Source organism: Manihot esculenta, chromosome 12 (assembly GCF_001659605.2).
Source record: "Manihot esculenta cultivar AM560-2 chromosome 12, M.esculenta_v8, whole genome shotgun sequence".
In the NCBI taxonomy this organism is placed as follows: domain Eukaryota; kingdom Viridiplantae; phylum Streptophyta; class Magnoliopsida; order Malpighiales; family Euphorbiaceae; genus Manihot; species Manihot esculenta.
The window spans coordinates 32,473,845-32,498,874 of NC_035172.2; the positions used below are offsets into that span (position 1 = coordinate 32,473,845).

The window sequence follows — 25,030 nt, forward strand, 5'->3', positions numbered from 1 at the left end:
ATCAGTGTTTGTTTAGTGCCTCCAAGCTCCAATCATGCCTTCTCTCCGGCCTGTCTTACCTCCTATCATCCCCAGCTCTTCCTCTGTCTCTGTCATCCAGGGCAAACTAGCTGGTTGTTAAGGCATCATTCTGCCTTATGTACTTTTCAGTTCTCTTCATTAACTCTGACAAGGTGGTCGGGGGATTCTGGCACAACGACCCAAATAATTTTGGAGAGGTTATGCCTTTCTGCATGGCTTCTACTGTCCTTCCCTCATCCAGTTTGGGTATTTGCAAAGCTTCTTAGTTGAACCTGACAACATATTCTCTCAGGGATTCATTCCTCCTTTGTCGGACGGTCTCTAAGTAGCTCGTCTTTCTCTCCGTAGAGACTCTAGCAATGAATCTGCTGATAAATACGCTGGCCAAGTCTATGAAATTACTAATGCTCCCTGACTCCAAGCTGTTGAACCACGCCTGAGTTGGTCCTATTAGGGTGGTCGAAAAGACCTTATACATCAAGGCATCCCAATGAGTCTCCAAATCCATAAATGCCTTATAGTTCAAAACATGCTCTCGGTGGTTTCCCATCCTGTCATAAGCTGTCAAGGTTGGCATCATGAACTTCTTCGGTATTATCCCCTACTGGATCCATTTTACAAATGGTGATGAGGTTGGCAACAGGGGACTATTGTTGTCTCAGGCTCCCAGCTCTATCAACAGTTGTTCTTTCAGTCTTTCTAACTTTTGATCTACGTTAGTGTCTTCCCTTCCGGGTCTCTTTTCCAGGCGGTAATTTCTTTCTAGCTCTTCATTTTTTGACCTCTCTGTGGGCTCAACGGAGCAATTATCAGCCTCATCATTTTCAATGAGCTCCCTCGCTATCCTGCCTCTTGCTCGGGCTACTGGCTCGTTTTTCCGACTTGCCTCCCCATCCTCGTCTTTTGTCCTCCTGTTACTTTGTTGGGGGATTTGGTAGTTCAATATGGGTTGGGGCTCATTGATATTGAGTCCTTTTACTACGGGTAGTCTGCTCAACGGGGTACTGAGCCCTCTTTGCTATAATATCTAGCTTAACTAGTGGGCTGTGTTTTGTAACTGAAGGGCCATGCTTTGTAGTTCTTGGTCCGACAAGGAAGTTCGGGGCATAGTCTCGGTTGAGCTTGGTGAAGGGTTAAGCAACATGGGTGGCTGATTTACTAGGACTGTTGGGCTAGAGAATGAGAACTGCAGACCTTCCTGAGTTGAGCTTAGGTTGTTTGGGTCCCGTAATTGGCCATGTGGATCTCAGTGGGTGAATGGAAATGAGAACTCCGATGATGAAAAATTCTCCTTCGTTTCTATAGACAGTGCCAATTGATGTCTGAGATCCAAGAATGAGTCCAGACTTAGGGTATATCTTGGTAAGTTTGGTTTTCGTTTTTCTCTTGTATTCCTTTATTCTCTTTCTCTTTTGTATTTTAGTGACGTGTAACCATTGTTCTGTACTTGCATCCCTCCTACCATAGTCACGCTGGTAGTATATACGGACGTACAACGTCCTTTTCTCTCTTTCGTCAGGTGGCCATTTAATTCTATCTGCGCCACCTGGACACAATCCCGAGCATCACGAGATTTGTTTTACTGTGAGGGGAATGGATATTCGGGGTTAGAATACTAAGAGTAAATTCATGTCCAGCTCGATTTACCTGGATAGGCTCTGATCCCATAAAAGACTTAAAGCAGCATATTGAGTCCTCTTGGAGTTTAGACTCAATCTTCTTAGTTTGAGCTTCATCAAGCCCTGAGCGTTTGGAGCTTGCCATGATCAGCGTTGATAAGGAGTGAAAATTTTATTTATGTAAAAGGAAGAAATTTTTAGGTTTATTTAATCTTTATTTCTCTAAAGTCCAAAATATTAGGCAATTTTAAAAGCGCACCGCATACTCTCTCGGTGCATACAAGATAAATAATTCTAAGAGTTAACAGGTTAGGATGTCCATGATGCTTCTTATTTAAAAATTTGAGTTAATTTTCTTTTGTCAATGGTTTAATGTCTGGCTTAAAATTATTCTACTATATATGCTTAACATGGTAGTTTTGGTGTCATCTATTTGTCCTCACATGCAATAAATATCACAAAAAAGCAGTATTCAATTGAGAACCCACGAGAGCTGGAGTTAGCAGAAATGGATTTAGCTTCTCAAAATCAAATTCCAGTCATCGATCTTTCAACAATTTCACCTCACTGTGCACGAGGAATCCAAGGGTGGCACCATTTGTGCTTGAGAGTTAGAGAGGCCTGTGAAACTTTTGGGTGTTTTGAGGTGGTTTATGATCAAATATCCATGCATTTACGAACCCAGACCTTTTCAATGATAAGTCAAGTTTTCCAACTTCCTTCGGAGATAAAGAAGAAGAATTTTAATCCTAAGCCTTACCATGGCTACGCTGGCCAGCTTCCTGTAGTTCCCTTGTATGAGAGCTTGGGTATTGAAGATGCCTCCAACTACGACTCTCTCAAAGGCTTTACACAGCATCTATGGCCTCATGGACACCAGCAATTCTGGTATTGAATCATGCTTCTTATTTTCTTCATCCACTACAAGAAATTAGATCTTTAGTGGGATAAAAATTGTCATTAAATGTGTAAAATTCAATTTGTTGCAGTGATTATCCTATAGAATCTACCGTTAATGTTGTTTTTATGTGTGAAGCCAAACCATTGATTCCATGATGAAGCCAGTGGAGGAGCTACACCAGATAATACAGGTGATGATTCTTGATAGCTATGGCTTGGGTGGAAACTCAAATTCCATCATGGAATGTGAGATTTTGCTTAGGATGATGAGATATAAAGCTCCATCAACTGAGGAATACATGAATGGACTCAGTGCCCATACAGATAAACTTATGTGTACTCTTCTGGTTGAAGAGGAAGTTTCAGGTCTTGAAATAGAAACCAGAGATGGACAATGGATCAAGTTGTCTCTATCTCCCAGTTCCTTGGTCTTCATTGTCGGAGATCCTCTCATGGTAACGTGTCCTGGTCCCTCTTATTCTTCTTCCACAACTTCAACATATATCCTCTTGTCCTTGTGGCACTGCCATGGATTTTGCTTTTCAGGCATGGAGCAATGGAAGATTGCATGCAGTGAATCATAGGGTGATGATGAAAGGAGACAAAGACAGGTACTCGTTTGGAGCCTTTGCTGTTCCAAAATTGGGGACAACGATCAAGCCACCAGAAGAACTAGTTGATGAAAGAAATCCACAGATTTTTAAGGAGTTTGATTTTTGGGAATTCCTGATGTTCTCATTTTCAAAGGAGGGACTTGCTATGGAGTCAGCCAAACAGATCTTTGCATATGCTGGGAACTAGTAATTGTATGCAGCAATATTACACAAGCCAGAGCCGACATCCTCTTGTCACATTACAACCTCTGAATAAATCGCCTGTCTTAGCCTCGTGTTCTTGATGGTATTTGAACCGATTGATTTTGTTACATTAGAATAATTATAGCCGCCAAGCAAAGATCGAAAATCAGCAGATATTATTGTAAATTGTAATAAATATGGTTTGAATTTGAATGTATTGTTTATTGTGAATGAGATGAGAGAAGTGGTTTTTGTATATTACTTCATAAAGAATACAGAGGTATAAATACACAGTTGAGTCCCTATATCTTAGGAATTACAAAATACAAATATACTTTAAATATACACATCTAACTAACATTATCTTTGTTTGTTATTATCTCCAATACCCCCTCTCAAGCTAAGAATCTCTGTCAAGAATTCGCAGCTTGTTTTTGTGTTGCAAGAATCTGGTTGAACTCAATGGTTTTGTGAAAATATCAGCCAACTGATCTAGTGAAGAAATATAGTGAACACTTATATGACCCTCTTTAACTTGCTCACGAACAAAATGGAAGTCTACCTCAATGTGCTTTGTTCGTGCTTTAAAACAAGGGTTTATTGCAAGATAAGAGGCTCCTATATTATCACACCAAACTACAGTTGGGTTGTGTAGTGGCTGTTTCAATTCTGTAAGCAGTGACCGGATCCAAATTAATTCAGCAACTGTATTGGCGACGGAACGATATTCAGCCTCTGTCGAAGACCTTGCAACGGTTGGTTGCTTCTTAGCTGACCATGAAATTAAGTTTGGTCCCAAATAAATTGCAAAACCACCTGTTGAACGACGATCAATAGCATTCCCTGCCCAGTCAGCATCACAGAATGCTTGTAAAGTAGCTGCAGGTGATGGTGTAACAAACAACCCATGTCGAATGGTACCTTTGACATACCGAAGGACTCTTTTACAGGCTGCCCAATGTATTGTGGTAGGGGCAGATAAAAATTGACATAGCTTATTCACTGCAAACGCAAGATCTGGCCGCGTTAAACAAGCGTATTGTAATGCACCCACAGTCTTTCGATACAAAGTTGGATTGTCCATAGGCTCACCATCACTGATATGTAACTGACAAGAAGGAGCCATAGGTGTCTTAACAGCAGTCGCTTGATCCATTGTCGTCTCTTTGAGCAAATCTTGAAGATATTTCTGTTGAGAAAGCAAGATTCCTTTCGGAAGATGAAGTACCTCAATACCCAAAAAATAATGCAGCCGTCCTAGATCACGGAGTTTAAATTCAGTAGAGAGCTGTTTGAGACAAGTAGTAATTGCAACTGAACTATTCCCAGTAATAACTATGTCATCCACATAGAGAAGAATATAGAGAACTACTGCATCACTCTTGTAAATAAAAAGAGAGGAATCCGTGTGAGAACCTTCAAACCCAATACTGACTAAATAAGCACTCAGCCGTTGGAACCAAGCTCGCGGAGCTTGTTTTAACCCATATATAGATTTGTTGAGCTTACAAACATAGGATGGACATCTAGGATCTGTAAATCCAGGTGGCTGCGACATGTACACAGTCTCTTCCAAATAACCATGGAGAAACGCATTAGATATGTCAAGCTGTCGCATTTCCCATTTATGTGAAACAGCAAGTGAAAGAATAATACGAATAGTTTGCGATTTAATTACCGGACTAAAAGTAGCTTCATAATCAATCCCCTCGACTTGATTATAACCCTTCGCTACTAATCGCGCTTTACATCGTTCAATAGTACCATCCGGATTGCGTTTCACTTTGAAGACCCACTTGTTTCCAACAATATTTGTATGTAAAGGCTTTGGAACCAACGTCCAAGTTTGATGTTGAAGTAAAGCTGAAATTTCTTTACTCATAGCCTCTCGCCAAATTGGTATTTTAATAGCTTTGGAGTAACAAGAAGGTTCTGTAATTGAGTCCTGTAAAATATCCACCTTTGTTTGTAAACCAAAAAATTTCTTCTTCTTTGGATTCGGTCGTAACAGCATTGGATGAGTACGAATTGGAGGAGCAGAAGTAGCAGATGGGAGAGCAACTTGTAGTGGTTCTGCGGATTCAATTTCTGCAGCTGCTGTCTGTTCAATAATAGAAGGTTCAGAGTGATGCGGGACTGAAAGTGATATATCAGTAGCAGAATCGGTAACAGCTGGGGCTGTATGTTCATCACTAGAAGGAGCAGAAACAAGTGTTGGAGATGATGATTGTGGAGAAAAAGAAGGAGCTGTAGCAGTACATGTAAGCCACGGCACTGAATGTTCAGATGGAGGTTTTCCCAAAAGAGAATCAGCAACATTAGCACATTCTTTATAAAGAAACCGAGATTCATCCACACGAACATGTCGGCTAAGATATATCTTTTGATCTGTAGGATTAAAACATATATACCCAAGATGATGATTAGAATAGCCAAGAAAAACACAGGCAGCACTTCTATATGAGAATTTATTCCGATTGAAAGGACGAAGTAAAGGATACATTGTGCATCCAAAAACCCGTAAGAAATTATAATCTGGTGATGTGCCGAATAATTTCTCATAAGGTGAAGACTGTTGGAGTACAGGAGAAGGAAGTCGATTCACCAAATAAGCAGCAGTAGTTACGCCAAAAGTCCAAAACCGCCTGGGAACAGAAGAATGAGCTAGCATAGTTAAACAAGTATCCACAACATGTCTAATTTTCCTTTCGACAGTTCCATTTTGCTGATGGGTGTGTGGACATGTAATTCGATGATGTATACCATGTTCTTTGAGATAGGTATGAACAGCTCGAAATTCCCCACCCCAGTCTGATTGAAAATTCAGTATTTTTGCATTAAACTGCCGTTCCACTGCTTTATGAAAATTAACAAAGACCGAACACACATCACTTTTCCTCTTAAGTGGAAATAACCAACAGAAGCGAGAAAAATCATCAACAAATATTGCAAAATAGCGATCACCAGTAAAAGATAATTCGGGAGCAGGACCCCAAACATCACCATGAATTAATTCCAAAGGTTTGTTTGAAACAGAACCAGTAAGAGACAAATGAATTTGACTATGCTTTCCTAAACAGCAGGCTTCACAAAGACTATGCTGTTGTTTTATTGACGAACTAGACAAATTAAACGTGGAAATAACAAATGACACTGTTGTTTGTTGAGGATGACCAAGGCGTGAGTGCCAATCTGGAGTTGTACTGCGAGCAGAATAGAAAGCTTGCTTTCGTGATTCATGTGAAGGCAAAACAAGCTTGTACACACCATCCTCAGCCGGCCCTTGAAACAACACTTGTTTACTTGGCTTGTGCTTCACAACAAATCCATCAGAATCAAATTCAAATGAACAAGCATTATCTTTGGCAAATCGATAAACAGACAAAAGTTGATGTTGCAGAGATGGCACATGAAGAATATTATTGAGTTTAATATGTGCAGTGGAAGTGGGAACAAGGCGTTTTCCAACATGTGCAATAGATAAGCCAAAACCATTACCTATGGTAACTTTGTCAGTTCCTTTGTATTCATCAGTAATATCCAAAGCTGACAAGTCTGGTGTCATATGGTGAGAGGCACCAGTGTCGGCAAACCAATTCTGTGAATCAGAAGAATCTGAAACATTAGCAATATTAGCAGTAATCTGATTGGAATCCTGATCGTACCGTTTTCGACACCACTTGGCCTGATGGTTGTTGAGACCACAAATTTGACAGGGATTAGGGTACCATCGTTTGGAACTCTTTGAATTAGTTCCAGAATGCGCCCCAGAATTGCGATTATTACTGCCACGTTGATAATTCTTACTGCCAGAGTGAGACCCAGAATTGTTTTGTCTTGCAAAATTAGCAAGAATAGGAGAAGCCCGATTGGAATTTTGAATCAAAATCTCATGCGACATCAACTGACTAGACAACTCGGAAAAAGTTATTTTTGTTTTACTAGCAGACAGTGTAGCAATAACAGGATGATATTCAGAGGGCAATAAACGAAAAATAGTAGCATTAAACTCATCTGTGGAGATGGGTGTCCCTGCAGCAGCTAGCGCATCTGAAATCACCTTAGCTTCGCGCAAAAATTTAGCAACCGATTTATCACCAAAGGACAGATTCTGCAAGGCGATATGGAGCTGAACCCGTACGGCACTATTGCTAGTTCCAAACGCATCTGAAAGAGATACCCAAGCGTCACGAGCATTCTCAATTCCAGTGACATAGGGCATAACCTCCTCAGTTAATGACGAACAAATCCAACTGAGTAGAAGTTGATCTTCTTGAACCCATTTGATATACTCCGGATTTGGAGAAGGTAGATTTGTTGTTGAATCGGTAATAATAGGAAGAGGGGCTGGATTTGGAGAAGCCTCTTATCTTGCAATAAACCCTTGCAATAATATTCTTCATGTGCCATCTCTGCAACATCAACTTTTGTCTGTTTATCGATTTGCCAAAGATAATGCTTGTTCATTTGAATTTGATTCTGATGGATTTGTTGTGAAGCACAAGCCAAGTAAACAAGTGTTGTTTCAAGGGCCGGCTGAGGATGGTGTGTACAAGCTTGTTTTGCCTTCACATGAATCACGAAAGCAAGCTTTCTATTCTGCTCGCAGTACAACTCCAGATTGGCACTCACGCCTTGGTCATCCTCAACAAACAACAGTGTCATTTGTTATTTCCACGTTTAATTTGTCTAGTTCGTCAATAAAACAATAGCATAGTCTTTGTGAAGCCTGCTGTTTAGGAAAGCATAGTCAAATTCATTTGTCTCTTACTGGTTCTGTTTCAAACAAACCTTTGGAATTAATTCATGGTGATGTTTGGGGTCCTGCTCCCGAATTATCTTTTACTGGTGATCGCTATTTTGCAATATTTGTTGATGATTTTTCTCGCTTCTGTTGGTTATTTCCACTTAAGAGGAAAAGTGATGTGTGTTCGGTCTTTGTTAATTTTCATAAAGCAGTGGAACGGCAGTTTAATGCAAAAATACTGAATTTTCAATCAGACTGGGGTGGGGAATTTCGAGCTGTTCATACCTATCTCAAAGAACATGGTATACATCATCGAATTACATGTCCACACACCCATCAGCAAAATGGAACTGTCGAAAGGAAAATTAGACATGTTGTGGATACTTGTTTAACTATGCTAGCTCATTCTTCTGTTCCCAGGCGGTTTTGGACTTTTGGCGTAACTACTGCTGCTTATTTGGTGAATCGACTTCCTTCTCCTGTACTCCAACAGTCTTCACCTTATGAGAAATTATTCGGCACATCACCAGATTATAATTTCTTACGGGTTTTTGGATGCACAATGTATCCTTTACTTCGTCCTTTCAATCGGAATAAATTCTCATATAGAAGTGCTGCCTGTGTTTTTCTTGGCTATTCTAATCATCATCTTGGGTATATATGTTTTAATCCTACAGATCAAAAGATATATCTTAGCCGACATGTTCGTGTGGATGAATCTCGGTTTCTTTATAAAGAATGTGCTAATGTTGCTGATTCTCTTTTGGGAAAACCTCCATCTGAACATTCAGTGCCGTGGCTTACATGTACTGCTACAGCTCCTTCTTTTTCTCCACAATCATCATCTCCAACACTTGTTTCTGCTCCTTCTAGTGATGAACATACAGCCCCAGCTGTTACCGATTCTGCTACTGATATATCACTTTCAGTCCCGCATCACTCTGAACCTTCTATTATTGAACAGACAGCAGCTGCAGAAATTGAATCCGCAGAACCACTACAAGTTGCTCTCCCATCTGCTACTTCTGCTCCTCCAATTCGTACTCATCCAATGCTGTTACGACCGAATCCAAAGAAGAAGAAATTTTTTGGTTTACAAACAAAGGTGGATATTTTACAGGACTCAATTACAGAACCTTCTTGTTACTCCAAAGCTATTAAAATACCAATTTGGCGAGAGGCTATGAGTAAGGAAATTTCAGCTTTACTTCAACATCAAACTTGGACGTTGGTTCCAAAGCCTTTACATACAAATATTGTTGGAAACAAGTGGGTCTTCAAAGTGAAACGCAATCCGGATGGTACTATTGAACGATGTAAAGCGCGATTAGTAGCGAAGGGTTATAATCAAGTCGAGGGGATTGATTATGAAGCTACTTTTAGTCCGGTAATTAAATCGCAAACTATTCGTATTATTCTTTCACTTGCTGTTTCACATAAATGGGAAATGCGACAGCTTGACATATCTAATGCGTTTCTCCATGGTTATTTGGAAGAGACTGTGTACATGTCGCAGCCACCTGGATTTACAGATCCTAGATGTCCATCCTATGTTTGTAAGCTCAACAAATCTATATATGGGTTAAAACAAGCTCCGCGAGCTTGGTTCCAACGGCTGAGTGCTTATTTAGTCAGTATTGGGTTTAAAGGTTCTCACACGGATTCCTCTCTTTTTATTTACAAGAGTGATGCAGTAGTTCTCTATATTCTTCTCTATGTGGATGACATAGTTATTACTGGGAATAGTTCAGTTGCAATTACTACTTGTCTCAAACAACTCTCTACTGAATTTAAACTCCGTGATCTAGGACGGCTGCATTATTTTTTGGGTATTGAGGTACTTCATCTTCCGAAAGGAATCTTGCTTTCTCAACAGAAATATCTTCAAGATTTGCTCAAAGAGACGACAATGGATCAAGCGACTGCTGTTAAGACACCTATGGCTCCTTCTTGTCAGTTACATATCAGTGATGGTGAGCCTATGGACAATCCAACTTTGTATCGAAAGACTGTGGGTGCATTACAATACGCTTGTTTAACGCGGCCAGATCTTGCGTTTGCAGTGAATAAGCTATGTCAATTTTTATCTGCCCCTACCACAATACATTGGGCAGCCTGTAAAAGAGTCCTTCGGTATGTCAAAGGTACCATTCGACATGGGTTGTTTGTTACACCATCACCTGCAGCTACTTTACAAGCATTCTGTGATGCTGACTGGGCAGGGAATGCTATTGATCGTCGTTCAACAGGTGGTTTTGCAATTTATTTGGGACCAAACTTAATTTCATGATCAGCTAAGAAGCAACCAACCGTTGCAAGGTCTTCGACAGAGGCTGAATATCGTTCCGTCGCCAATACAGTTGCTGAATTAATTTGGATTCGGTCACTGCTTACAGAATTGAAACAGCCACTACGCAACCCAACTGTAGTTTGGTGTGATAATATAGGAGCCTCTTATCTTGCAATAAACCCTTGTTTTAAAGCACGAACAAAGCACATTGAGGTAGGTAGTGTTCCATCAATATGCTGATTGAGATTATAGCATTTGATGATAGGTAGGAACTGGGTTTTCCAGGCTAAATAGTTTGTCTCTTTCAATTTTAATGAGAAAGAGAGTTGAGCATGAGGTGGTGTGGTGAATAAATTTGATGTTTGAATAGGAAGAATGGGTGATGTAAGAGATGAAAGAGAAGGAGATACAGGAAGAACTGGAATGTTTGTTTCAGAAATTTGAGGAGAGGTACTCATCGTGGCTCTGATACCATGTGAATGAGATGAGAGAAGTGGTTTTTGTATATTACTTCATAAAGAATACAGAGGTATAAATACACAGTTGAGTCCCTATATCTTAGGAATTACAAAATACAAATATACTTTAAATATACACATCTAACTAACATTATCTTTGTTTGTTATTATCTCCAATATTTATGAACCACTTATAATTGGATTCATAGATAATTTTTTATTATGCACTCACGTATTTAATCTGATAGTAAATGTATCTAAATAAATTTGACAGATTTCTGATTCTATTCTCCTAATTTTCAAGTTTTATTTAAAAAAAAATAAAATTCTATTATAATTAAAATAGAATAATTTATAGTGAATGGAATATTATTATTATTTTTTAAATATTATTTTCATAATCAACGAACGAATGAGTTTTTATTAAGCGGCTATTTAAATAGAAATAATTTTACGTTTATTTAAAATAGAAATAATATTTTTTTATAAAATTTTAAATATTTTTCACAAGTTAAATTTGATCTAAATTTAATATAATATTAAAATTTTTTATAAATATATTACGTTATAATATAATTATAAAAAATTAAATAGTTTAATTTTTAAAATAGAAATACTAAATCAATTATTATTAATAATGAAATTTAGGATCAAATAATAAAATATTCTTATATATTTGAAATATTTTAGAATTTTATAATCAAATGAATTTTAAAAATAACCTTTTGCTTTCAAGAAAAAAAAGGGCGCTCTATCTAAATTATTTTCTTAAACATCTTTTTAGGAGCCCAGTAACTACTTAAGCCCAGACCAATTGAAACCCATTCCTCCTTCATTGAACCTCTTCCTCGAAAGCAGCTGCAACCCAGAGACTACCCATTTGACAAAAACAGCTGCAGCTTTGGCTTCGTTCACCTGATCTCCAATCTCCTTCGATTAAGAAGATGGATTACCAGAACAAGCTGGTCTTGGCTCCCATGGTTCGAGTCGTAAGTATTGAAAAGAAATTGAACAAGTATTTTTCTGTTGGTTGGCAGCTAAATTTGAATAATCAGTGTCGTTTTATGCAGGGGACATTGCCGTTTAGGTTGCTAGCTGCTGAATACGGCGCTGATATTACTTACGGAGAGGAGATTATTGATCACAAGATGGTCAAATGTGAACGCAAAGTAAACGGTACTCTTTTAATTCATATGACCACAATTTAACCTGTGAGAGCTGCTAGGAGTTTTATTTCCTTGAGAATTTATTAATTATCCTGAACTATTCAATCTGTTTTGCAAGTTTTTTTTTCCTTTGACTATTTAGTTAGTTAGTTGCGCAGTTTGTGTTAATTGCCCGTGTAATCTTCAAAGCCATGTTGATTCTCGGGGTTAGAATTTAAAAGTTGTGTTCATGACATGTTATTCAAAGCATGTTTTGTAGTTAGATGCTGAATCTGTTGATTGTTAATTTTTTGAATTGAGAAATGTTGTGGGGTTCAGAAAGAGTTGTTCTGTTTTAAACATATTTTCTGTTGTTTGATCTATAGCATTTGTTGTTTTTAAGAAACTAACAAGGAGTCGAATCTCAGTTGGTTTTGTTGGCAAGGGATGCTAAAAATCAATTGTTTTGTTTGTTGAAATTGATTATTTCAAGCGTCCCCAGATTTAACTCAGGCTTTCTTACTTAATTCCAAGTCTGCAGTGCTATGTCAGCCAACCTAAGGAATCCCACTGCAACATATTGGAGTGTTCTAATGTAACCTTCAGTACAGCTACCAACTGAACAACAACAATGAATTAATTTTTTGTTGCTATTTGAGTTAGGCAACACTTCTGGAGTAGGTAAAGGTCAGATACGATTAACTTGGCCAATGTAGGTTACAGTGAAACTAAGCAGGGCAGGCTAATTGCTAATGTCCTGATTACTTTTGGTGCTCAATTAATTTTGACAACTTGGTTTTACTGTCGAACCTACTGGGTAAATCCATCTTCTTGTCGAGATAGAGTTTGGCACTCAAGTAATTGTTTGTTCCTGAATAGACTAGAACTGACACCATCTCGAAGTTTTTGCATGTTCTATTGCAATCAAAACGTCTATCGCTGATGTTCATTTGCTATTTTGAAATAATTATTTTGACTATCTACAAAATGAATTGGATTTTTTAATTCCCAAATTTCTCGATCCTTTAAGAGAGGTAGAGTCATTGTTGGCACTTTTTTTATTCTTATCAGAAAATACCTAACATCCTCTCTACCTGTACACTCATCTCTCTCTCTTTCTCCCCTTCCCCTCACTTCCTCTAATATGATGACCCAATATTCTGGCATTGAACCCTGTTTGGGCTATTCTTACAATGAGCTGGTAACCATTGATCAGTAATCTGATTACACGAATAAGAGCATTCCTATGGCCTTGTATGTAAATAATTTATGATCAACAGCCTTTTGCTTGTAGATTTTCATAAAGTGACACTTTGCAGTAATTTGGTATTCGCTCTTTCATATTGATTAAATTTAGTTGTCATTTTCTCGGGAACATGATGTTAGGTTACCAGCTCCATATGCTGCAAATATTACATTCAAGGAGGGATCATTGATCTTGAACCCATTGAATGCACCACAGCTTAAATGGTAATTTCTATTTCATGCTTAAGATCATTATGATGATTTGCTAGTGCTCTGTCCTTCTCACATTCTGTAGATAGAAATTGGTTTGAGCTTAAAAGGAAATCCCTTTTGTGGTCTATAAACATGTATGGAGTTTTACAATTTGTTTTTTGAATTAGCTGTGCTAGCAAATTATGCAATTTGGTTGACCTTAGAATTTAGGGAACTTGGAAGTTAACAATGGATTTGGCACTGACTTTGTAGAATTAATTAATTTTTATTTTTGTGCTTATCCTTTTTGTGAGCCATATAGAGAACCCATTTGGGCGATACACATTGTCATTCAAAAGATCAGAGCTGCCTTATTTAAAAAGAGAAGACGGCAAACTAGTGCAAAAGAGTGTCTGACAAAGCTTGACCAAGTTGAAGGTATGAGTAACCTCTTAAAAGTGAAAATAGGACTTGGAAGCTAATAGTATGAGCTTGAGTTGTATCTAAGCATGGATTACGAAAGTTATTGGCAATGAAGATAAAGATCCATCTGAGATGATAAGGGAGATGGTTATTAAGGACTTAGTTTGTCTCAGCTATTTTGAAGAGATTATAAGAGGTATACAGTGAAGAAGCATACCTAAGGTTATTGGAGATCGGTCCATAACTAATTTCAGTTCCTGCAAAACAGATGTTACCATTGTATATCTGATTAATTTAAAACATGAATATAGTTATATCAGCTGGATCCATATGGCCACAAAGGAAAATTTGCTTCTTGCTGAAGTGGTTATTTTGTTTGTTTATGGTTCATACTTCATAATTTTGACTCTAGGTTTCTAAGTTGGATTTTTTTTATTAAAAAAAGCAAGGAATGCACAGTTACTCTTTGTTTTCAGGACTCTAGTCTTTTGCATTAAGAGAAAATAAAAAGAATTGATGAAATATGTTGCTTCTGTATTTTGTCTTTCCTCCTTCTAGTGGAACCTTTTACTTTATTTGTGGTATTTATCACTTATTGTCCTTTTTTTTCTACATATCAATTTAGGAAGTTCATATTTATGTTTATGCAGAATATATTGGGTGCACTGACTTTGTGGAGAAAGGGACAGAAAATGTTGTCTTCAGAACCTGCTATGAAGAAAGAAATCGAGTTATATTCCAAATTGGCACTTCTGATGCCGTGAGGGCTCTAACTGCTGCTCAAATAGTGTAAGTACTAACTAGCATGTTTTGCTTTGTATTGTATTTACTTTGATGGGAAATTTCTATTGTGTTTAACACTAAAATTGGTGGAATGCCTAACTCAATTCTTTTTCATCCTTTTACATTCATGTCATGATGGGCGTTTCAAATGCCATCTATAAAATAGTAATATTAAGCAAAGAGCACATGGGTTGTGTGGAGGCATATTGTTTGGAACTATTATCCCGGATTTATGGTCTTAAATATGTGGAGGGGTGTTGATTCTTTGTAAATAACACAAAATGAAGAATTCCTCCCAATCAAATTTAGATGACTGTAACCCATATTGTTTTATCACTACTGTTATACCTTTGTTTGGTCTAAACCTCCAGGCTCCAGCATTCAAAGTTCCAAAACATATAGTCTTGGCTTATGTAACTAAAGGCAGTAATGAAATTAGTTAAGAAACTAAACTCAAGAAAGTTCATTTCTTTGATAAACTTTCTTCTCAATGACAGTTCGCCCTTCTATGTTTGGGTAGGGTGGTTGTTTGCCAATACATAACTCCTTGGACTTGCTAGATTCCATGTTTGCAACCTTGGTAAAGAGAAGGAACTCAAATCAAACAAGTTTGAGAAAGAAGGCTTAGAATTTGGTATCTACAAGTTCAAACTGAGTTATCGGCAGAGTGATGGTGACTGTCGGTTATTGGTGCATTAAGTGGACAATCAAATCTAAAAAGCTGTCCTTTTAAATTCCATCATCTCATCTGTTCCCTTCAAATCTCGCTCTCTCTCTTTAGTAAAGTTGAAGCTGTTAGAAAATAAAAGGTGTGAAGCTGAAAGTAACCAGGCATAGCCTAAGTTTTTTAGCAAATGATTAGATGATAGATGATAAATGAATTTGCTACTTGCTTTAACACTTGCAACTAAATTAGTTTGCTACTTGCTTAAACACTTGCAACTAAATTAGTTATCTACAATTTCCTTGTTTTGATTTTGCATTTCATTGGAGATTGATCAGAAGGGGGTGGCATAAGTTCCTTTGCTTCTGATATGTGGGTATGGGTTAATTTCCTGAATAAATCCTAAAATTTGTGCTAGTTCTTATCTTGAATATTGAGTAAATATTGGTGACAGTTTATTTTTTCTCCATTTCCTTTTCTCTTTTAGGTGTAAGGATGTTGCTGCAATAGATGTCAATATGGGTTGCCCTAAATCATTTTCTATAAGTGGGGGCATGGGTGCTGCTCTGTTGAATAAACCAGAGCTCATTCACGATGTATGTGAAATATATCATTGGAAAACTGCTGTTCTTTTTTTCCTAGTGAATATTGCCAGTATATTAATTATTGTTTACCTTAAATATTTGCCCTAGATTTTGACAACGCTAAAGAGAAACTTGAGCTGTCCAGTCACATGTAAGATTCGACTTCTAAAATCTTCCCAGGATACGGTGGAACTGGCAAGACGGATTGAAAAGACTGGTGTTTCTGCCCTTGCTGTTCATGGAAGGTGATCTCTATTTCATATATATATTTTCTTTTACTTTAGAATCTACAAATTTTGCTCTTTTTTCTGCCGTGTAGTTATTCTAGCTTTGATGGTTTAATTTGTGGCTCCAGTTCTGGTTCAGGATCTGCCTAGCAACCAGAACTGAACCAATCTGAAACTTTGGTACGATTCCAGTTCAATTATTTTGTGTTTCGGTTTTGGTTCTCGAAGTTTCCATGGAATATTATGCTTGAATTACCATTTAAATTTTAAAATTGGGTGTTAATACACAGTATATCATATAACCTAGACTTAATTATATAATATTTAATTATGAGGTACATATATAATTTAGGATTAAACATACTATATAATGTAGGAGTACTTTGGTTAGTAAAGCAGCAAAATAAGTTCGATTTGGGACCCTCAAGGACCATGCACACCCCTTGTACTCTATCAAGGATCAGGCCAATAATGTAATTTTGCTGGTGGGAAATTGGGAAGCTTGTAATGTTATTTTTTTTTGTTTGTCAAAATTATGCGATCTAAATGGTTCCTTGTGCTCTGACAATGCAGCTTATTTTGAATGTCAAATTCAAAGCAAAAATTATTAGGTTTTTCTGAAATCCTATTCCTTGCTTTAGCAGGAGGCTATGCCTAGATTTCTGTGATGGAGGATTCTGAGGTATCACAAATTAGTAAAAGAACATTACATATGAAGAATTTCAGCCAAAAGTTTGGTCTTCCAATGTTGTTGATTATGCTTAATATAGCTTAAACTGCCAGGTCTTGTTGTGAGACAAACTGAACCAAAAGCAGTGAGAGTTAGTTTTATATCATAGATGCTGCTGCTACCGTGGTTGCGGCTGTTGTATTGCGGAATAATTGCACTAAGTCCTATATTTGCAGGAATTTGATGAAATTTAAGTGATGCAACTAAAATTTTAATATGAAATAACTAATTTCAAATCAAATGAGGTGGTTGGATAAATCTGCTGCTTCTACCCCACTCAATTTAGGCTACATTTCTAGAAGGATCAAGAGCCACTAACTCCTTTCACACTACTGCTCTTCACATCACCTTAGGTTTGCCTCTCCATGTCTTATCTTCCACCAATGTGCACAGATCTTTCATACTGCTGCATTTGCTGGTCTACAGACTATAATACACCTTTTCTGATCCTCTCAGTCTCCCTTATCTTAATCCTATATAGTTTGACATCCTTTTCTGCTTTCTCTATATGTTTACATGATAGAATCTAATTTGAAATGTGTGCATTGTGGATCTGTATCATCTAAGCTAAACCCACTTGTTTCCCCTTGCATTACCAAAATTTAAACACATTCCTTTAGTTGTTCGTACCTGAAGCCCTTGGACTCTTGAGGTCCATAAATATTAACTTCTGTTGATGCCTATTTGAAGATGATTTATTTTAACTGATAAAAACGTTATGCTTATAAATCATAATTCTGTGATTTATCAGTCAAGTTTGAATGGCAAAACTCACTTAAATGAAACCGTAATCTCGATCAAGTTATGTCAGCCGGAGAGGTATAGCCAGTACCAAGCCAAATAAAAGACAATAGTTTCAGTAGGTACAAATAGCATAAACTTTGGTCCCATGTTTTATGATGTGGATCCAAGTAGGTTCTAACCAAAAAGTCAAGTGTGTGTGTGTGAAAGCTTCATGCCACCACCAAAGTGCATGATATTGTTCTGAAAACAATCTACATAAGAGAAAAAGATAAGTAAAATCATTTTACTTATATTTTGCAAGACTAGAACCATAAAACCTTCACCATGGTATTGTGAGCTATAATTAGCTTCTAGCAAGCTTAATCAAGCTGGATCATCTAAGCTGTAAGAGATGTATAAGACATTCTATTGTCTTTAGCATAAAATATAGTAGAGAAGCACACATATATACAAATATTCTTGCAGAAATTTAAGTTGGGGAGAACTAAGTTTTCATTTTGGTGCTTACAAGCACTAAGCTTATTAGTTGGTTTGACCAAATAAATTACTATATTGTCTCATTTAATTTTAAACTTCACCACATATATTACTTCATACCATTTTCAGTAATTTTAATAATAAATGTGCTTATAATCTACTTATTAACAAACATATCAATTGCTTATTAATCACTGGTAAGCATTTTTACCAAACACATAATTGCTTAAAATTTTAAATGCTTATGTGGAGGATAGGCCGTGATGTTGAATATGAGGAAACCAAGATCAAGTGAAACAAATATCTAAAGAACTCCTATTAACTTCTTATAATAATCATCATAATTAAATCGACCAAAATCCCTAGATAGCATTTATATTTTGTAGTAAAATAGTAGTCCTATTACAACTAGGATTAGGAATCCTTAAACAACAAACCCTGATCAAATGCTAATTAGGAATCCTAAGTAAAACAAACTAGAAAAGAATAAACCTAATAATATAATTCCTATATAACAAAACTCTAAACTTCCCAACTCACAATTACTATAATTCTTAAACTTCCAATACTGCATGAGGCTAGTAAACTGAAAGTATTCAAGTTTGATTTTGCTAAAACCACTGTTTCTTTTGAGAAATTAATGGAGCGGGAAAAGAAATAAAGCATGACTTGAATTATGAAAACATTGGATCATGAGATTAATAACTCTGACAACCGTTGTGTGGCTGTCTGACAAACTAAACAACTTGACAAAATGCTTATAGTAGAAATTAGCTTGAAGAAAAAAAGCTCGAAAGTGGGTTATGGAGGTGATTGATGAGATGTACTGTTGTAGTAGGTGAGGATGATAAATATTGTGATAAAATGGATTGTGTATATTGTTGCTCTCAAATTGTCTGATAAATGGTTGCATTTTTTGCTGTTGTGTAATTTGTAGAAAAGTTGCAGATAGACCTAGGGATCCAGCCAAATGGAGTGAGATTGCTGATGTGGTATCAGCATTATCTATTCCAGTTATTGCAAATGGAGATGTCTTTGATTATGGTGATTTTGCACGAATTAAAGCTGCTACAGGTAGCTAAATGACACACTCCAATCTGTTGACATATGATGGTTAAGCATATGATTACATTTTCATGTTTATGATTGAATATGAGCTGAATCTTGATGGTCTGATTGTTTATCAGAACTCAGGCATTCTGATAAATTTCATTTGAGTTTAGTGGGGGACAGTTCTTCGTTGTTTATTATACTTGGTTGACAATTCATTAAAAATGATGTGAATTGTGGATCATGTGGGACTTGGAGATATGGATGGAATGTGGGGATGGGAGAAGGAGAAAAACGGAATGGGAATATTTTTACTTGATTTGATTGGAAATGGAAAGAGATGGTTGGAAGAAAAAAAGTAATTAACATACTTCCACTTAGCCTGGCCTTTTATGATCCTCCAAAATGCATGGAATAGAAAGGAGAAGAGGAAATGTGTTGATTTTTTCTTTTTAATGCTTTCAAACAAAGCATAGAGCGGTATTCTTTTTCTTTTCCTTCCTTTTCAACCAACCAAAATAAAGAGAAGTAGAAACTTCCTTCTCAAGTATTTCCCTTCTCTCGCCCTTTTTTTCCTCAATAATTTTATGCTCTCTGACCAAACACAACATTATACTGCTCTTCCTTGGGTGTTTCAATTGATATTGATGTCTACCATTTATCCTGGTTTTCTTTAAGGTGCCTCTTCAGTGATGGTTGCAAGAGGAGCTCTTTGGAATGCTTCAGTTTTCTCTCCTGAAGGCAAAGTGCACTGGGAGGAAGTGAAAAGAGAATATGTCAGAAAGGTCAGCCACCGCAGTGACTCTCTTAAGTGAAATGGGGCTACTTATCTTTTCTTATATCCTTTCCTAAAAGAAGCTGAAATTTCTTTTGGGCCTTCCTTACATTTTGGTCAATATTGGTGTACTTCCTGTCATGCAGATTAAGTTTGCAATGAACCAAGAATTTGGGTTTGCTTATAAGTTTTTGCAACTTTGATTTCAGAGTATCTTATGGGACAATGATATTAAAAGCACAAAGCACACTTTGAAGGAAATGATTATGCATTATTCTTGCCTTGAACTTCCAGAGGGGAAGGGTGTGATCAAGTCAGAAAATTTGGCAGATATAGCGTAAGTTTGATTTAAATTGTGCACCTTCTTTCAGTTTAATCAACCTAAGTCAAGTATAGTTATTGAAGTTGAAAGGTCATTCTAGTAGTAGGATATGCCACCAAATTGCTGGGATTTGTTGGGGGCCCGTTTTACATGAAAACTTTATGCTTTGATAAAGCAACACTTTCTGTTTACCATGTGTCCAAGTTATGCTTGTGGAAAACCAGTAGAATATTTATCTCGTATTTAAGCCTGTACATGCCTTGAAAATGCTATACTGGGGTAGATTTGGTGCCTTCTGCAAATTGACTGCACAATGGTCGTCCTGCTTTCTATGGGTATATTGATTTTGCCCTGATTCACAGACTGTAGTCTACAAGATTCAATCTTTCTTCCTGGTCCATTGGAAGACCCGGTTGAAATAGGTTGCCTACTTCTCTTCCTTGTCTCTATGCCACGCCTCTTACCAACTCTTTGTTGGCGAGGGAGATGTTGCTTGGGAATGGCCTTCAGGCTTTCTTAACTGTGGATTAGGCATTAGCAATTAGATGCTAATTATGTAATGTTTTTCTTCATGCTGTTTGATTGAAAAAAGATTTTTATTTACTTTTAGACTGATCAAGCAATTGATTACTTTGAATAAACTGTTCATGTTGTTAGTGGAAAACACCCACCAACGTAAAGATTAGATTATAAAGAGAGAAAAACAAACGCAAGAATTTTACATGATCAGCCCGCTTGCCTACATCAAGCACCTGCTCTTTTCCATTACTGAAAAGAGAATATTGTAGCACTATTTATAATAACTCAATAATTGTGCACTCTGGATTCCTAATGCAAATAGGTTTTACATAACTACCTCCCATAATAGCATTCTGCTTCTTGTCATAGCTCGTCCACTCTGCCAGAAACTTTTAATTGGTAAATTTCCCTCAAACAAATATGAGTCATCACTGATAACTCAAAACAATGAAGACTCCATTTGTTTCACAAAAAATATTTTTTAGAAAAATTTGTTTGTTTTTTGTTATTTTTAAGAGCACTAAAGAAAAATTGGTTAATTAGAAATATTTTTCTAGTCAAAAAGAAAATTAAGCCATTTTTAAGAAAAATTACTTTCTCTTTTTATAAAGATAAAGTCATTTTCTAAACTTGTGAAATTATGTTAGTATCACTAAATTTTCTATACATAAATTCCTAACATACTTTATTTTTTAATGTTGCAACAAAACAATGTAAAACAAGGGTTTTCTTTTATTATTTTTTTAAAAAATATTTTCTTGAAAAAAAAAATATTTTTCATATAGATGAGTTCTGTCTTTCTTTTTTCTTTTTCTTTTCTTTTTTTGTGTTTTGTGTTTAACCATTACATGGTATTTATAGTAAGCTTAGATTATTTACTTGAACTTGCAGGAAACTTTATGGGGAGGAAAGGTACTATCAATTTGTGAATGAAAATCGGTTCTCGTCCAATGGAAGCTGAGAGGAAATTTTGTAGTCCCAAAAATTAGTTTTACATTAAAGGATTTACTAGCTTTTTATACTTGTACACTTAATTGTAGCCACTGAAATTTTTGAGGTGTATGCTAGCTCTGTCTATCTGGAATATCCCTTATTCAAACAAATCATTCCAAAGGTAGCAATTTTTCCACTTATGTTTGTGGGCATTCATTTTATCATTCCCTTGTTCAAAAGGTTTAGTGATATTAAATCTGTAATTTTCTTATAGATATGAAATTTGTTAATTATGTTTTATTTTTATATATATATTTTATAAATTTGGATGTGTATAATTTTATTATTTTATAAAAATTTAATAAACTAATGTTTAATTTTAAAAAAATTATTAATAATATAATTAATTTATATTTAATTATTATAATTATTTGCAAATTTAGATATTTTAATAAATTATAATCTTAATTTAAATATTTAATGGGTTACTATGAAATAGTAAAAGAATGCTAAGTATATATTTTGCTCTAAACGGTCTAACACTGCGTTAAATCTAATCTGATGGATGCAGCTGGACAAGTTTTGAGGGCTTTTTGTCAATTTAGGAGTGGCATACTTTTTATTTGCAGATTTAGGGTTAGAATAAAAATATTTACAGATTTAAGATGGCAGCTAAAAAACTTGCTTTAACAGGCGCTGGCGTCAGGTCATTACTTTTTTATTTTTTTTTATAAGAGTGGCCTACGTCACACCTTGATTTTTTTTTAATTTTTTTAATTAATAAAATATTATAATTATATTAATTAATATATTAATTTTATATTATATTAACTTAATAATTATTTTTTTATTAAAATAAATTTTTTATAATATATTTTATTAATTTTAATATATTTTTATAATAATATTCTAATTAAATAATATTAATTATAAATTTATTTAACTATTATTAAATATATATATAAGAAAGATTGAATTAAATAATTAATAAAAAATTAATTAATTAATTATTATGAATATTTAAAATTATAAAAATTAAATTTATTTTTATTGGACTCTATGTAATCACAAAATAATATTAATGGTTTTAATATTTTAGAGAATTATGAAATATAATATAAAAAATTTAATTATTATATAAAAATATAATATAAATAAAATTATTAAATTAACATTATATAAAAATAGTATATTAATTAATTAATATAATTATGATATTTTAATAATAAAAAGTTAAATCATGGCCTCACTTCTTATAAATAAAATAAAAAAATAAATAATGAAAAAAATAAATAATAGCTTATTGTGGCGCAATGTATTTATTTTTTTAATTATTAATATATTATGATAAAATAATTATATTATATTAATTTAATAATATTATTTATATTATATTTTTATAATAATAAATATTTTTTTATAATTTTAATATATTAATATTTGATAAATTATAAAATTAATATTATATTGTGATTAGAGATATAAAAATAATTCAGTTGCAATTAGATATATAAAAATAATTTAATAATATTGTATATATTTATTCAGTATTTTTTATTATTTTAATAAATTAATACAATAATATTATTTTATTATTTTATTATTTTAATAAATTAATACAATAATACTGTGATTAAATAGTATCAATAATTTTTTAATCTCATGATACTGTTATTTTATAATTCTATAAATTACTAAAATCAGTTATAAATAATTATCATATTTTATAAAAATATTTTTAATATATACGAGTACTATAAAAATTAATAACAAATGGACTATATATAAAAATATTTAAAAGCATAAAATATTTAAAATTATTATATTATTTTGCTATTAGATATTATATAAAAATATTAAATTATTTATAATTTATTAAAAATAAATAAATTAATTAATTAATTTAATCGCATGATAAATTAATTATCAGTATAATTTTATTTTATCTAAATATTAATATATATTTTATATATTAATATTTAATATATTTTATTATTAATATTTAAACTAAAAATATTACCGACTCTATATAATTTTAGTATTATAAAATTAATATTATTATGTGATTATATACATTATCATATGTACGACTGCACTATAGTAATCTAATAAAAATAAATTTAATTTTTATAATTTTAAATATTTATATTAATTTATTTTTTTATTAATTATTTAATTTAATATTTTTATATATATTTAATACGAAGTAAATAAATTTATAATTAATATTATTTAATTATAATATTATTATAAAAATATATTAAATTAATAAAATATATTATAATAAAAATATAATATAAAAATAATATATTAATTAATATAATTATAATATTTTAATAATTAAAAACAAATTAAGACCTGGCGCCTCATAGTGGCGCCAGGCCATTCTTACAAAAAAAATAAAAAAGTAATAGGCTGCGCCATTGTAAGTGGCGCTAGACCATTTTAAAAAAAATAATAATAATAGCCTAGCGCCACGTAAAGTAGCACCAGGTTTTGGCGCCTGTTTAACAGGCGCTAAATAAATTTTTTTTGCTGCCGCCTGTCATCTTAATTCCAAATTCGTAAATATTTTTATTCTGATCCTAAATCTATAAATAAAAAGTCTCCTACTCCTAAATTTACAAAAAACACCAAGTTTTGATGTCTCAGTTGTACTCCCATCCTTGCTGGCTTTAATGAATTTGTTTTTTTTATGAGAAAAAAAAAGTTTGGCTTTTGATGTTCAATTGTAATAAAAAAAATATATAGATATATTCTCCATATTTCATAATTTTTTTATTTTATCCTTTCACACATTAAAAGTATTATTTTTTTTATTAATTTTTTAATTATATATATTTTAAATATCTTAAATTTTATTAAATATTAAGAAATTTTTTGAATATTTATTACTATAATCCAAAAAAATAATAATCAATAAATATATTACTATAATCCAAAAAAATAAAAATTATAAAAAAATATATTTTATAATTTGAATTCATCTTATTTTACTGAAATATACCCAAGGAAAGCTCTTTTATTGAAATGAGACATGATCAGATTTTAGATAAAATCCATGGTAGATGATTCCATGTATACATAAAAACAAGAGAACATGGTCTTCCTATAGTGCATTACTGTTTTCCCCCTCAAAATATTACATACTTGGGGATTGTGTGCACAATTTTGAAGAACACTATTTTTTTTCCTTGATATTTTATGTTGTATTAAATATATTTTAATTTAATAATAAGTGTATTTTAATAAATTTAAAAGATTTTAAATTTTACTTATTTAATTTTCCATTTTCGATTCAAAAAAATAAATATATATAAATGCTTTAAAAAAAATTTTACATTATCTTCAATCTCATAACTTCACCGTTGTTATATCACCATCT

The 25,030-nt window shown here is 34.0% G+C and overlaps 2 protein-coding genes across 6 annotated transcripts; both read left to right on the top strand.

Moving 5' to 3' along the window:
• The first annotated feature begins 2,106 nt into the window (after window positions 1-2,106).
• Window positions 2,107-3,556, top strand: LOC110627742 (probable 2-oxoglutarate-dependent dioxygenase AOP1). The gene is made up of 3 exons (XM_021774100.2): window positions 2,107-2,528; window positions 2,677-2,995; window positions 3,087-3,556. The coding sequence occupies exons 1-3, from the start codon at window positions 2,149-2,151 to the stop codon at window positions 3,339-3,341; spliced, it is 954 nt and encodes a 317-aa protein (XP_021629792.1). The 5' UTR covers window positions 2,107-2,148; the 3' UTR covers window positions 3,342-3,556.
• Window positions 3,557-11,657: 8,101 nt separating this feature from the next.
• On the top strand, window positions 11,658-21,911 carry LOC110628863 (tRNA-dihydrouridine(20) synthase [NAD(P)+]-like). 5 transcript variants are annotated; one of them, XM_043948993.1, is made up of 10 exons: window positions 11,770-11,821; window positions 11,903-12,008; window positions 13,364-13,447; window positions 14,488-14,626; window positions 15,772-15,880; window positions 15,977-16,113; window positions 18,984-19,120; window positions 19,775-19,881; window positions 20,081-20,208; window positions 21,604-21,909. In XM_043948993.1, exons 3-10 carry the CDS (start codon window positions 13,429-13,431, stop codon window positions 21,671-21,673), a joined length of 846 nt encoding a protein of 281 aa, XP_043804928.1. In that variant the 5' UTR covers window positions 11,770-11,821; window positions 11,903-12,008; window positions 13,364-13,428; the 3' UTR covers window positions 21,674-21,909. The 5 variants fall into 5 exon arrangements, with proteins under 5 accessions (XP_021631376.1, XP_021631378.1, XP_021631377.1 ...); XM_021775684.2 differs by lacking the exon at window positions 13,364-13,447 and having other exon boundaries at window positions 11,658-11,821; window positions 11,888-12,008; window positions 21,604-21,911; XM_021775685.2 differs by lacking the exon at window positions 13,364-13,447 and having other exon boundaries at window positions 11,660-11,821; window positions 21,604-21,908.
• The last annotated feature ends 3,119 nt before the right edge of the window (window positions 21,912-25,030 follow it).